This window comes from Equus asinus, chromosome 20, assembly GCF_041296235.1.
Source record: "Equus asinus isolate D_3611 breed Donkey chromosome 20, EquAss-T2T_v2, whole genome shotgun sequence".
Lineage (NCBI taxonomy): Eukaryota > Metazoa > Chordata > Mammalia > Perissodactyla > Equidae > Equus > Equus asinus.
In genome coordinates this window covers 16,469,374-16,485,008 of record NC_091809.1, presented here as the reverse complement: position 1 = coordinate 16,485,008, position 15,635 = coordinate 16,469,374, and the positions used below count along the sequence as shown (strand labels likewise).

Here is a 15,635-nt window from a genome sequence, read left to right as displayed (position 1 = left end):
TGTCTCTAAAACCACTTTTGCCTGACAGTAAAACTTCCAACTGTCAGCACCTGAGTTTCTTTACTGAGGGATTTCTCTGTCCACCAGAGGCCTCTTTGTTTACCACTTGGCAGGTTAGCAATGTCTTCTCGCCCCCACGAGCACCTTCCTCAGTCATTGACTGTCGAGAGTCAGTGTATTAAAAAACCCAGATTCTTTATTACAAAAATTAGACAGAAAGTAACAAGCGTTGGTAGGCTACTGAGAAATTGTAACTCTAGTCCACTGCTGCTAGGAATATAAAATGGTGCAGCTGTTTTGTAAAACAGTATAGCAATTCCTAAAAAAAAATTTTAATTATAATTAACACATGATCCGGCAATTCCACTCCTGGTATATATCCCAAAAAATTGAAAGCAGGATCTTGAAGAGATAGCTGTACAGCCATGTTCATAGCAGCACTATTCACAATAGCCGAAAAGTAGAAGCAACCTAAGTGCCCATTGGTGGAGGAATGGATAAACAAAATGTGGTCCATCCATACACTGGAATATTATTTAGCTTTAAAAAAAGAAGGAAATTCTGACACATGCTACAACATGGATGAACCTTAAGGACATTATGATAAATAAATATGCTGCAAAAGGACAACTACAGCGTGATTCCACTTACATGAGGCACTTAGAGTAGTCAGATTCATAGAGGCAGAAAGTAGAATGGTAGGTTTCAGAGGTTGGTGGGAGAGGGAATGAGGAACTATTGTTTAATGGATACACAGTTTCAGGGTTTTTTTTCTGGTGTTTTGGTGAGGAAGATTGGCCCTGAGCTAATGTCTGTTGCCAATCTTCCTCTATTTTGAATGTGGGATGCTGCCACAGCATGGCTTGATGAGCGGTGGGTAGGTCCACGCCCAGGATCCAAACCAGCAAACCCTGGACAGCCGAAGTGAAGCATATGAACTTAACCACTTTGCCACCAGGCTGGCCCTCACGGTTTCAGTTTTGCAAGAGGAAAAGTGTTCTGTGGATGGACAGTGACGATGGTTGCACAACAGTGTGAATGTACTTCATGCCACTGACTGCAACACTTAAAAATGGTTAAAATGGTAAATTTTATGATATGTATATTTTACCACAATTAAAAAATAAATAAATAATAGAAAAATAGCTTACCCATTGGGGGGAAGAACTCTGAGGTGCATGCTTCTTATGATATCCAACAGTCTCCAAGGGATCAAACTCCAGTTACTCACATGTAACTTGCTTGATAAGGGACCCTATATTGGCCCCTCACCTCCCCATCTGATGTCCCACTCCCACTTGGTGCTGCCTGGAATCATCTCCCAGGTAAATGACTTCCTCTCAAGTCCTTACCTCGGGGGCTACTTCTGGGAGAGCCCAACCTAAGACATGGGGTAGAGGCAAAACTACCTCCAGCATGACTTGGGACAGAAGCTCTTGGAAAAGAAAGGGCGGAATCCACCAACCAGCAGTCATGTGACCTTTAGCCAACTGCTTCTCTAGAGGGACATTGGTCAAGTGGGGATAATGTCAGGACCTTCTTTGCAAGAATGCCATGAGGATTGAATGAGATGGTATGTGCAATTTTTAGCACTGAGCCTGGTGTGATGCAAGAGCTAAGTAAATGGGATCATGGTGGAAAAGGAGGAACGGTCCCTGGGAGCTTCAAGGTGTAGAAAAAAGGCAGCAGAGATTTACTGTTCTCTCCCTTGAAAAGGGCTCCTTCCCTCCACTGGAGGTAGCTTCCAGATCCCAATTTCCTTCCCCAGGTTTTTGGCAATGAGTAGACTCACCTCCAGAATTCTTTGCATCTGCTCCTGACAGAGCCAGCAGGACACCGAGAGCTGGAACAGAAAGATAAAAAGACAGTTCCAGTTCGGATGGAGGATGCCCTGGGGCTCTGCTTGGCTGAAGACTGGGTGAGTTAGGGGCTTTGTCTCCCACGACCCAATCACATGTGTGCTGGCTTCACTGTAGATTCTTCCAGGCAGGCTATAAACATGAGGGTCACAGGAGGGCATCCTATACCACTGGGGCATGAGAAGTACATCCTATTGCAGCTGTAAGAGGTTCTGCACCCAATTTTAATGTGTGTATGAGTGTGCCCACACCAACAAGCAATTCTTGGACACCAGCTGGATGCCCTACAATTCAGCTCAATTCTGACACTATCTACCTAGAGATAGCATCAGATTACACAGGTTAAGGGCTCAGTCCCACAAGACTTGCCCCACTCCCACTTCCAATCCCAATCGCAAGTCCAGGTTGTCACCTGGGTTTCTGACTGACCAGCTATAGATTGGAGGTTCCAATGACCCCCTCCTTGGGCTTGATTAATTTGCTAGAGCCACTCACAGAATTCAGAGAAACAGTTTACTTACTAGATCATCAGCTTATTATAACAAGGATATAACTCAGAAACAGCCAGATGGAAGAGATGTATAGAGCAAGATATGGGGAAAGAGTGAGGAGCTCCCATGCCCTCTCCAGGAGCACCACTCTGCTCAAATGTCCACATGTTCACCAACACAGAAGCTCTCAGAACCCTGTCCTTTTGGGTTTTTACCAAGGCTTTATTACATAGATATGATTGATTAAATCATTGGCCATTGGTGATTGAACTCCAGCCCCCTCTCCCCTCCCTGGAGGTAAGGGGATGAGACTGAAAGTTCCAACCCTCTAATCACAGGATTGGCTTGACTGGCAACCAGCTGCCATCCTTAGGTGGCCTCAGGGCTTTCCAAAAGTCACCGCATTAAGATAACAAAAGACAACTTTATGGCTCTCATCTCAGGAGATGCCAAGGTTTTTAGGAGCTCTGTGCCAGAAACCAGGACGAAGGCCAAATACGTATTTCTTATTATAAACCACACTATCATAAACTGTATGTCCCAATTCCTGAAAATCCAGAATCTCATAAAGCTTTTTCTCCAAGTCTAACACCAAAAGGCCAAGTTTTCAACCTCCCTTCTATTTCAACAGTCTGTTTCTACCCGTCCAGACCTCTAACCCCACACTGTCCAATAGAAATATAATGTGAGCTGCATAGGTCCTTTTAAATCTTTCTACTAGCCACATTTTTGTAAAGGCAATGAGAAAGAGGTAAAGTTGATTTTCCTCAATATACTTTGTTTAGCCCAATATTGCCAAGATGTTATCGTTTCAACACGCAATCAATATAAAACAAGTTATTCATAAAGTGAAACTGATACCAGCTTAACACAAGGTTGACATGAGGGAAGACATATTGTAGAAAAGAAAACATGTTTGCCTTTGAATGACCTCTGATTAACTAACTCAGCTGGATACGCACCCTCCAGATGATATACACGCTCTGTAGATTTTATGGCCCCTCTCAGCTGTGATAGTTGATAACTTTGTTCTTTTGAGTTTCTTAGAAATATTCTGACCCCCAGGCATGGAGTCTATGCTGATAGCCATCATCAATGACAACCGAAAGATCTGGGCATAGGGCATTGCTCCAGTCTCTGATGCGTCTTCAGTAAAAGAACTAAGACCATCTGTGTCCCCCACCTGGAGACCAGGCCCCTACGTAACTGGCCTTTGTTCCATAAGATGGTTCTTTCGGACATTAGTCAGCCATCTTTCCCTTTGCTCACAAGCTGTAATAAAATCCTTTCTCTCCTACCGCCTTGCCTCTTGACTCCTGGCATGTCTTTCAGTGAGCAGATGACTGCTCCCTTGGGTAGTAACAAAACCAGGTGCCAGCTTGCTTTAACTACACTCAGTTGTTAAAAGTATAGTTAAAACTGTACTCTGTTTGCAAAAGTACTTAGATAACACTTTACTAAAACCTACACTATAGATAATATCTCTGATACTTGGGTCGCTATGATAATGGGTGCTTAAGTTTTTCAGGAGATTGAATCCTTGTCCAATTCAGGCTGGTTAAGACCCCCGACTCATCAACTGGGCCTGCAAAGATGACTGAGGTGACCCTTTGACGCTGAGGAGCTGAAAACCTCACCCTCAGATCATGGCAACACCACCATTTTGTGAACGTGCGTCCTATGAAGAGCCATGAAGCTTGACTCCACTTGCACAGATCATCAACTACCTCACTTTTCCTTATCCCCAATCATCTATTCCCACACTTCAGACCACCGTGCTCTTTTATCCCATAAATACCCCTAATCCCCATTTTTGGGGAGGCAGATTTGAGACTGGTTCTCTTTCCTCGCTTGGCTGCCTTGTGAATTAAACACTTTCTCTGCTGCAAACTCATCATGTCACTGATTGGCATAATCGTGCAGCAAGCAAAACAAATCTGGTTCAGTAACAAAAGCATTTTACATTCTTTTCTGTGCGCATGAAGTCTCTGAAATCCAGTATGCATTTTGCACTGTGGCAGATCTCCATTCGGACTGGTCTCATTTCTAGTGCTCAGTAGCCATGGGTGACTTGTGTCTGTGGTGCTGGACAACACAGGTCTAACCCCTTAAGAACTAATGCTCTATCTGGAGTAAGAGGAGATCTGAATAGCACAGACCACAAGAATCCTGGGAGCCCAAGTACTGTGGCAAATTTGGAATGGATAAAGATATTTTAAGGATGATTGAAAAAAAAAAGTCTGCCACATTATTAGACAGAGTCTTTAATTAAAGTTGGGGATGAACTCAGAAATGCAGAAAATCTTTCCACATATTTCCTCAGATCCCTGCCTCAGGGTAAGATAGGCTGGGATAGCCTAGACACTTGAAAAATGGATTTTCCTCATCCCTTTCATCGCAAGTAGGTTGTGTTGGAACCCTTTGCTAAAATCTGAGGCATCTGCTTTCACAGCTAACATCAGCTTCCAAATAGTTTAAGTATGATGATTATAATCTAGGTAATTTGGATTTGTATCATATGGAAGGGAGAGGAACAGGAATCTGCCCATGGTCCGTTTGGATCATCACAGAACAAGTGCCCTAGACATGATAAGGTCAACATCTGCTCTTCCTACCTCCTCTACAATATTTATGATGTTTCACTTCATGGATGCTGACAAAAGCATTGTACTTAAGGATCCATGCTATTACCGGGAAGCACATAACATGGGCATTTTTGCAAGTCAAAAAATGCTCAAGTGTCAACAAATTGTCAAAGCCAGAACCACAGCCTGTTCTTGAATGACCCACGAGCTAAGAATGGTTTTTACATTTTTCAAGTGATTGAAAAAAATCCAAAGAAAAAGGATATTTCACAGCGTGTGTAAATGATATGAACTTCAAATTTCTGTGTCTGTAAATCGAGTTTTATTGGAACACGGGATGTCCATTGGTTCATGGAAGGTCTGTGGCTGCTTTTGCACTGCAACGTAGAGTTGGGAAGTTAGGGCAGAGACCAAATGGCTCACAGAACTGAGAATAGTAATTATCTGGCCCTTTCCAGGAAAAAGTTTGTGCAGCTCTGACACAGGTTATTGGATATCACATGCTTGCTTATAAGATTTCCTTACAAACCCAGTCTTAAACAGTATATGACTCCTCCTATGGTATTTTTAAAACTACTTTGAAGACCCTAAAGCCCAGAGCAGAAGGATAGATAGATCCAGAGCATTGTAACATAATGAGCTGTAATATTCCAAGCATGAATCCTCTCAATGGTGGATCAGTGTAGCAGATGCTTGAAGTGTCCCTTAGCCTACCCCAAGGGGGATCCTGTGCATGCAGATAACTCACTGCATCTCTCTGTAAGGGGTCATTTTTCTGCAGCCCATGGGGGGCAGACCAGAAACGTTTGGGGGTTACACTAGGAGTGGCTGTCAAGTAGTGAGGGATGAGGACCGGAGGAATAAGTAGCCCAGATTCATTGTCCATCTAAGGCACATTAGGTACTGCCTCTTGGAGGGTCCTCAGCAGGATTGAGTGCCAGTTATCCACAGAGGTAACCCCTCATTTATGCACCCTTCATTCACTTCTCCCTTTCCTCTCTGACTTCTCCCCTCCCTCCCTTGTGCTTCCTGGGATCCCCTCCCAAATAAAGTACTAACTTCCAAGTCTTTGTCTCAGTTCTGCTTTGGGGGAGAGCAACCAAGAGACTTATTATGAGGGCTCCTAATAGGACGGGCACACACAGTAATTGCTGGAGAAAGTGTCAAATTTGGAAGAGCGACCACAGCTAGGATGCCAGGATCAAGAGGAGAAGAGATGGGCATTCTCTGTTCCACTCACCTGAGAGCAGCGGCAGGCACTTGCTTCCCATAGCACTGAGATTCCAGGAAATACAATCTGAGAAACGCTCTCAAGCAAGAGGTGACAAGGGTTCCTAGAATGAATAAGCCCCATGAAAATAAATTTGTGATGGTCACAGAATTTAGAAGCCAGGTGTCTGATGTTTATCAAAACCCTTTCATTTCTGGGGCTGGCCCAGTGGAGCAGCAGTTAAGTTCACACATTCCACTTTGGCGGCCTGGGGTTCACTGGTGCAGATCCTGGGTGCAGACCTATGCATCACTTGGCAAGCCATGCTGTAGTAGGCGTCCTACATATAAAGTAGAGGAAGATGGGCACAGATGGTAGCTCAGGGCCAGTCTTCCTCAGCAAAAAGAGGCGGATTGGCAGCAGATGTTAGCTCAGGGCTAATCTTCCTCAAAAAAAAAAAAAACACCTTTCATTTCTACCCATCTTTTGACCCAACAATTGCACTTCTGGGAAATTATCGGAAGGAAAGGATCTTGCAAGGAAGATCACAGCAGAGCTGCTTATAGGAAGCAAGCTTACCACCCAGGAAACAGGGATCAAAAATGCATCCAATGGGATATCCTGCCGGAATCGAAAATCCTGTTCTATTGTGATCAGCAAAATCCAGAATGTGGAAAACTCCACAGGACGAACTACCCAGTTTCTTCATCCAAAAAAAAAAAAAAAAATTAAGGAGCAAAAAACACATAAAGGACCTAGATTAAGAGACTTAGAAACATATCACCCAATTGCAATGTTTTACTGGATCTCAAATCAAACCAATAATTTGTTAAAGGTTGTAAGGCTAGAGATGTGATGCCATTAAAAAACGATTGTTCGTTTTTCATAGATATGATCATTCACTGCTAGTGTCCTCCCACGTCAACTCAGACAGCTGTTCCACAGGAAGCTATAGTTATGAGAAAATGGCTGTGTTTAAAAGAGTCCTGACATTTTGGAAATACATACTAAAATTTTTGCAGGTGGAATAATGTGATGAGTCAAATTTATGTCAAGATTATTGGGGAGGGGGTGACTTGGGGCAGAAAGTGAGAGTAAAGATGAAACAAGATTGGCTAGATGTTGGTCATCTTTAAAGCCGGATGAAGGGTCTGTGGGGTAAATTTGCACGCAATTAGGTAAACTGTAAAACATCACGCAATCCTCAACCCGGTGACACATCCCTCTTAGGTACTAATCTGACTCCAAGAGACTCAAAGTCTTAGCTAAAATAAAGAAAGAAGTAATAAGGACGGCATCCTTAAATTCCAGAGTTGAGCACACCGCTTTCCAATACACCTGCTTATTTTAGGTCTAAGAACTATGGTCCCAGAAGCTACAAATATCTACAAAAATGGTAAAATCTTACTGTGTCCTGAGAGTTTGGCTTGCTAACCATCAGGTTGGGGGCCCCAACATATGGTCAAAGGGAAGTGTGGGTTGCACTGGATAAAAGAAAAAGAACGAGGCCAGAGTCGACATGATGGTTACCATGCCCGCCTCAAGGCTGAAATGTGGGCAGCAATAAAAATTACATTTTTAACCTTGACTTTCCCCAGATGGCTGGAGAACGAAGCAGCAGTCTTTCCCTGCAGTTAGGACATTTACAAGCCCAGGACACAAGATACACCGTAGCTGAGAAGGGCAACCAATCAGAGCTGGACTCAGCCCTAGCCTTGCAAACCCTGCAGTTTTTCTCATTAATTTTTTTTTATTGTGGTCATAATAGCTTATAACATAGTGAGATTTCAGTTGTACATTATTGTTTTTCATACACCGTATAAGTATGCCCCTTCACCCCTTGTGCCCACCATCCACCTCCCTTCCCCCAGTAACCACTAATTTATTCTCTTTGACTGTAAGTTTGTTTATATTCCACATATACGTGAAATCATATGGTGCGAACCTTGCACTGTTTACTTTTAAAAACCAGCCACCCAAAGACCAATGGGGCGCCTTCCTGGTTTGCAAACTGCTTTTTTTTAAAATAAAGACTCTTTTTCTTTAAAATTTCACTTTTCCCTTGTAAAGCTGCTCATTTTGGTTAATACACCCATTTGCAGCTAAACATGGCTGGATGGAATATGTGGATTAAACTCCATTTTTGGCTAGAGTCCTACCAAATGCTGTCAACCCTCTAGGGAATTACAACCTAGAATTGCAATGGCCATTATGAGGAAATTCCAATTAGGTGCAATCATTTAAGAAGTGCTTTTAAAAGCAAGGGCTCCCAACTTAAACAAAATGCAACTCCGGTTTTAACTGGTAGGCAGGGGCTTCCAAAAGACTTCAAAATTCCAAAATAGCTTCATTGAAAGACTTGTTGCAAAAGGCTAATTAAAAAATTAAAGATATAAGTGGTACCCCCCCCCCCAAAAAGAAAAAAACAGCAAAACTAACATAACTCCTACGGCTTCCTTCTAACTTCCTTTAGTTGACTACTCATTCTAGCAATCGTCTGTCCAAATTGTCTTTACAAACAAAAGTTTTGTAACAAAAGACTTTTGTAAACAAAAATACACCAAGTGACTTTACAGACACCCCTATATCTACCCTCGAAGGAGGGCCCCCATATGGTCCCCTCCCATATGATGGGACTCTGAGGGATTTTCTGTTAAACTGCTATGTTATACTCTTAAACAGTCAAGGAAAACTTAAATTTAAAATTAACAAAATTCCTTGCCAAATTCTGGGAAATATCAGAGCTACATATGGGATCCTGGAAAACTTGCAGAAGCTAGCTGAGGGTGAGAATTCTTCCTGGAATCAGCTCTCCCAGGTATCTGTAGCACCCAGAAGGAAGAGGAAAATAAAATATCTTTTGCACCCTCTGTGATGATGCCTCTTGAGTCCAAGGGGTTGCTCAATACGGCCAGAAATATTTACTGTTTGTCTCAGCCAAAAAGTAGCCACAAAGTAGCTCTGTGGTCAGAAATCGGCCAAATTGCAGAGCCTGATAGAAGCATTTTTAAAGCCTTCTTCCTTAAGTTCAAACAAAACCATATGCCCAGAGGGAAAGAAAAACCCTCCAAAACCCTTGTAAAATCCTTTATGGATAGATCAACATATGATGTCATTTAAGTTGCAACACAATGCTTTGAGGAATTGAGAGCAGCTGTGATGATCTTACAAATCTTTGTAGAAGTACAAAGAAATGCAGCTCTAGGAGCAGTTCCAAGTTCACCCATTCCTTTTTGTCAAACCCCAAATCTATCCTGTTTCTCTTGAAAGGCTTGTAACTCGCAGTCTCTCCCTGTGCCTTTGAGATGGCCCTGATTCACGGCAGTCACTCTGAAACAAAAGCTGCAAGATCTCTGTTTACATCTGTCTACGTTTATGTTGTCCATATACATGCACCACAAATATGTGGTATTTTTCTACCTCTGGGTAGTATTGTTAAAATTAATCTGTAAAAGAGCTCTATTTAATTGGCTTAAAGAAAATTAAGCACTTATAGAAATTAAATTATCAGAAATATAATAAAAACTAACTCAAACGAATTTCAGGTTCACGTGATCTGGGAAAATATTTGCTATTAAAGCTAATTTGTTTGTTGGTTTAACTAAAATTGACGTGTCTTTAGAGTTATCAGCATTAAATATAATACTTTTATTCTACCTAAGCTTACTAAAGGTCAAATGAGTTCAGATCATTTTCTTACAAAATTTTTCAGCAAGAAAAATAGCTTGGGATGATGTCTGACTTTGCCTAATGTCTCATGAAGTTTTTGTGGGTCGTCTAAATATCATTGTTCAGAGCAGATAAATTAAACAGATATAAGTTGGACAAAAAGTGTTTATGTGAACTTTTTAAATAGTTTCCCCAAATCTTTTTGGAAATCTGAAACTTTAAAGTTTTGCTAAATTAAGTTAAATGATGAATTAAGTTAAATTCATTGAATATTCAGATCATTTCTAAATAAGATAAAATACTGAAATATTAATTACTGCACATAAGTTTATCCATGTTTTGCTTTTTTTTTTACAAAAGAATTAAAGATATTTGGGTCTATTCATACTATATTTTGTGCCACACTGAGATCTTTACTATGAGAAAGCACATATCCCCCCAGATTATAAAAAGTATTTGTAAATTTACCAAACCACAGAATGCTAATGTCAAAGACAGTTCATAATTGTTTATTTCTTTATTTTCACTGAAAACTACGGTTTTTAAGGTTAGAAATTCTAATATATGTGATTTAAATGACTAGAAGTAATAACAGGGAAGGGAAGTAGGATATGTGTTTTTGATAGAAGAAGTTATGAATGGAGATGCATTTTTTAAGGGAAAAGGAAGTAATTTTGTCCTAAAGTGAGGCTGGTTGTTTCAGGAAGAGAAGGAGGAGAATAAAGGACAAATTAAATAGAAAGTTGGGAAGACAGAAAGAGAGAGAATCTTTCCTTGTGTAAAGTTGGCTAAAGTCAAATGAATTTATTGTAAGGGTTACAAAATTAAGCTTTAAAATCAGTAATGTACATATCTAAAACTGGAACATAGTTTTCTCTCATCTGGTAAAAAGAAAAAGTTTCCTTAGACTTTTGGTCTGCTCCTGATAAAAGATATGAAAGCTTTTTCTTTATTTTTTTAAGTAATCTGCCTGAAAAACAAATAATTTGTGTCCTGCCAAACTAATTTCCTGGGTTGTCTTTATCAGGCCTTTGATTACTGCTGAATCTTCTCTGTTAAAATTGTTAAGGTTTTTTCACATCTATGTAGACTCTATACTTGCCTATGAAGGCTTTAGTTGTCACTATGGTTAAATGGATAACTAGGTATTATTACACAGTGTCCTACGATCCTATTTAACCAAGCGTTTAAAAACCTTTTTGATTTTTTGGACAAACTTCCCCAAAATCAAATTCAAAACGAAGTCTTTTTTACCTCAAACTAACTTTGGGATTTGCCAGAGGGTCCCTGGAACAATCTCCAAAGACTTGCTTTCTCTCCCTATAAAAAGGGCGATGTTGAATTAATTAGGGTTATTTGATATGTTAAATCATTTGGGAAGCATTGTCAAATAAGTAATACTAGGCCCTTCTTTATGGTGTGTTTGTGTAGATATGTGTTAGAAGCGTTCCAGAAATTACATGAAATTCATAAACTCTGGCATGTCCTGGTATAATGTTATCAATCATAATTCCAGTCATCTTAATGTTACATGTTGATGATACATGTTAATGTTACATATCGAGTCCTTATGTTGCACGTTACGGAAATGACCAAATTTTCCTGTCCATTTCGTTAGCGTGACCTCTCACCAGGTCTTTAACAATGAGCATCTTTAAGTCCTTCCTCAGACAGTTGCTGTTTTACTCTGATGCTTTGCAAAAGTGTCCCCACAAAGCACTTCATCTTCAAGGAGATTCGTGGAAGGACTTTTGACAAGTTCAGATTTTTAATAACTTTAAAATCATAAAACTGAACTGGGTAAGAATTTCCGGAACTAGAGGAAAACTGGATTAAAACAGAACAACAATTAACAACATGGGACTGACTAAATTGAGGAGGATGGCTATAACTTTTATGACTTTTTCTTTGAAACATTACTAGTTCCTTGATATTTTGTTTTTCCAGATTTAAGGAGACTTTTTCTCTTAAGCTATCTGTGAATACAAGCAATTTGGTAAAGTGCACCCTTGTAAATAAAGATGAAACATTTACTTTTTCTCCTTACTTGATCCTTCCACAATCCAGAAATTCTTGAGTATTCTTTTTATGGCAATATAGTTAGTTATTTGCATAAGTTCAATAAGAAACTGTTCTCCTTGTAACAGAAGGAAATTGAAAATATTGGTTGTATTACCAAGGCTTTGACTAGAATGCCGTATGTCAGAGAGACATACATACATTTGGATATGACCCGACAGATTTAAGAAACTCAGGTTGACTTTATGGAGCCCATAAAACCCCTTGGAAAAATTGGTCTGATACCTTGCTTACAAAGTTCCAGCAAAGCAATCTTAAGAAGAGCTTATATGGTCAATCACTATTCTTGCTGCACTTATGAAAATAATCAGGCCAAGTTTAATGCAAAGCAATTCGTTTTACTGTGATTATCTTTGATTTAAAAAACCGGGGGTAATCAGAGAGAGAAAAATTATGTTTGCACATCTGTCTATAGAGGATTCTAATGCTTTAATTCTCTTTGAGGTCTCATTATATACCTATAAGCAGGATTGGATCCTGAATTCTTCTAGTTTTCTAAAATATCTGGCTGTGACTCTCCAACCTAACATTTCCAATTTTCTCCTACCCTTCAACAAAAAGACTGCTCTTGAATCTCCTTGGAAGGGACTATATCGACTCCTCCCTCCCTACCCAGATGGCAGTCAAACTCCAGGGACCTGAGCCTTGGGTACACTTCTCGCAGATGCAAAAGTCTCCACCTGACATCTAGTCCTGTGCAAACACTGAAGGCCTCTTAACGAAACTGACGAGGAAGAGAAGTAGCCGACATCAGGGTAGAGTTGCTCCCTCCCAAGATGCCAGACCAGAACTTCACACTTTAACCAAACATGAAACCCTTTCTTCTTCTTTTTCTTTACTTACTCCGGCATTGGCCTGGAAAGACAACACTGTCATCTGTATCTCCCAGGCCATTGCTAAGGGGAGAAACCTTTCAGACTGCTTCATTGGCCATCAAAAAACTCTTATCTGGTCACGATGCTAGAGACCCCCTGGTCTGTTTCCCCGTCTCTGGTTAACAACCTTAAACTTAGGGAACTTTGCACCCGGGCTCTATGCAAAGAAAGAGACACAGGCAAGAATACCCAGACTAAAACCATCTGTGTGGTCTACAGACCCTTAAAATTTTAGTGGCCTCCACAGTCACCACCTTTCCAGTCCTGAGCCACAGATTCAAAAGGGAATTACTAGGAGGCATTCTGGATTCAGGATTCACTTCCTTTGGAAGAACTTTACTTCCCTGGTTAGAAGTAAATAGAGGGGCCGGCCCAGTGGCACAGCGGTTAAGTGCACACATTCCGTTTTGGCGGCCCAGGGTTCGCTGGTTTGGATTCTGGGTGTGGACATGGCACCGATTGGCAAGCCATGGTGTGGTAGGCATCCCACATATAAAGCAGAGGAAGATGGGCACAGATGTGAGCTTAGGGCCAGTCTCCTTCAGCAAAAAGAGGAGGATTGGCAGCAGATGTTAGCTCAGGGCTAATCTTCCTAAAAAATTTTTTAAAAACAAAGATCCCCCAAAGCTGCGAGCAGTAGCTGAGAGTGGCACTAATGCCTTAAATTTGGATCATATCTCTCAGTTAAGCTGAGAGTCTGATCAAAACGGGAAAATGGTTAAAAAAGAGACTACAGACCCAAAATGGAGTCACTTGTGCTAAGTCCGCATCACCAAATTGAGACTCAATACCTCATCTAATTGCAGTTTCAACCTTCCCCAGGAATGTAATCTGAACTGGTCAGTCTGGGATTTCCTGGTCAACCCTAGTGAGATAATCCTCCTCATAAGCACCCTTTATCCTCCAAAAGAAGGTGACCTTGCTGAAAATCATCCCCGTTTTTTTTTTTTATTTATGACTTCCCTGTCTCACCCCTCTCTGCCTTTTAAGACCTTTCTTGTTCTCTAGCTCTGTGGAGCACCTTTCTATTTGCTAGACGGGATTCTTCCCGGTTCGTGAATCATCAAATAAAGCCAATTTGATCTTTAAATTTGCTCAGTTGAATTTTGTTTTTTAACATCTGTGACCACCACCTCCCATTTTTCCTCTCTCCCCAGCTCCTGGCGAGCACCATTCTACTCTCTGCTCCTACGTGTTTGACTACTGTTAACTTCCACATATAAGCGAGATCACACAATATTTGTCTTTCCGTGTCTGGTGATTTCATGTGTCTAGCAGGGCTGATTTGGAGCAATTTTTGGCCAGGACCCACTGTAAGAAATACATTTTTCATCCAAGAGCTAAAAAGAGAGAGGGGGGGGAACCAAGTTTCACAAATCAATATGCACTACATGCAGCATCTGACATTTTATGATTATAGTCCTTTTCATTTCTTTTAAAATGCTGGTTGTTACCTACTAAGTTGGTTCCATGACCCATCCCCCCACAAGTGGGTCATAAGCAGCTGCTTGAAAAAACACCGACCTGTGGATACTTTGACCATGAATAAAATACTCAGTTCTTTCACGGTGAGCCTGGCGTTGAACTGTGCTGACGTGCTTATTTTGGAAGTGAGGTGTGTGGCATGTGAAAAAGTTTGTCCATTCGCTAATTCACTCTGTGACCTCAGTAAACGAAGTCATCCTTTTACATCTTGTTTCATTTCTTCACTTTCAATGACAAATTGGTCATACATCACATTTGCTTCAGACTCTGTTTCTTCAAAGTTTCTTATTTTAACTCACCTTAAGCCTTTCATGCACAATTCACCGTCTCTTTTGAGTACACTAGAGCGTTTCAGCATGTTCCACACCACCACACAATACACACAGTCCTTGCCCAAGAAGAAGTGGGCAATGAAGGTGAGACAGATGCCCCTACAGTAACTTTCAAGAAATAAAGCAAGAGAACCTGTAACAAGGGCTCACTGAAAGTTTTTCCAGAGCCAGAACATTTTTCTAGACCCAAGATCACAAGTGAAACAGTTTCTATTTTCTATGGAAAAACACTAAACCACTTCTTACTTACCCACAAGATGAAAAGTTCTTGCTTTGCATCCAGGCTGGCAGCTTCTCAGAGCTAACAAAAAAAGGAAGTATGTCGCTTCTTATCTTGAGCTGGACTTCCTCAAGGAGTCTTGTGGGTGGCGGAGAAGGTCAGTGGTGTTGGTTGGGGAATCTGCATAATGCAGGGTCCATTAGTTCTCTTTTCATTCAAGTAATTGACATAGTACATTGCCAGGGTGGACCATATTAAAGTGACTCAGAAAATGAACTTGAAAATGGTGATGGTGTCCAATGGGGAAAATCCATAATGGAGAATGGTGCCAACTTCCATCTACACCGAGAAAATGGATCCAGCTTGGAGGAGATTCCTTTAATATGGTGAACTTCCTAGAGAGTTGAAGGCTGCAATGTGGAAGACAGTCAGTGTATTACCCAGTTCTCTATCATAGTATCACTTCTCAGTTTACCACCTTGGGAAAATGATATACAGCATTCCTGGTCTTTGAGATAAGGTCATCCAACATAACACTCATCTACTTGACTGGTAGCATGCCCATTAGCATGGTGTCTTGAAATTTTCTTCTTGTTCATATTAGTAGAATCTTTGTAAGATCCAGCACAAATATGGCAAATACCTCCTAGTTTGACAAGTCAAAATACACACCTAGTGATTTACTCCTTGTCTTGATTTTATTACATTTATGAAATATGGCCTTATTATCCCTAACAATAGCATCTCACTTTTTGGTTTCATGTTTATTTTTATAAATTAATTAGAGCCAACGCAATAAAATGTTCAAATAATCACCTAGGTATGGCTGT

General features: G+C 40.8%; 1 protein-coding gene across 2 annotated transcripts in view; it reads right to left on the bottom strand.

Moving 5' to 3' along the window:
* LOC106824186 (putative adhesion G protein-coupled receptor E4P) overlaps window positions 1-14,926 on the bottom strand; it is a 39,373-nt gene extending 24,447 nt beyond the window's left edge. For both annotated transcript variants that reach the window (XM_044753171.2, XM_044753170.2), the window contains exons 1-3: window positions 14,836-14,926; window positions 6,176-6,269; window positions 1,793-1,843 (exon numbers count right to left, since the gene is read on the bottom strand). In XM_044753171.2, the coding sequence (XP_044609106.1) occupies window positions 1,793-1,843; window positions 6,176-6,206 (82 nt within the window). In that variant the 5' untranslated portion in view covers window positions 6,207-6,269; window positions 14,836-14,926. The remainder of the gene's footprint in view (window positions 1-1,792; window positions 1,844-6,175; window positions 6,270-14,835) is intronic.
* Between the last annotated feature and the right edge of the window lie 709 nt (window positions 14,927-15,635).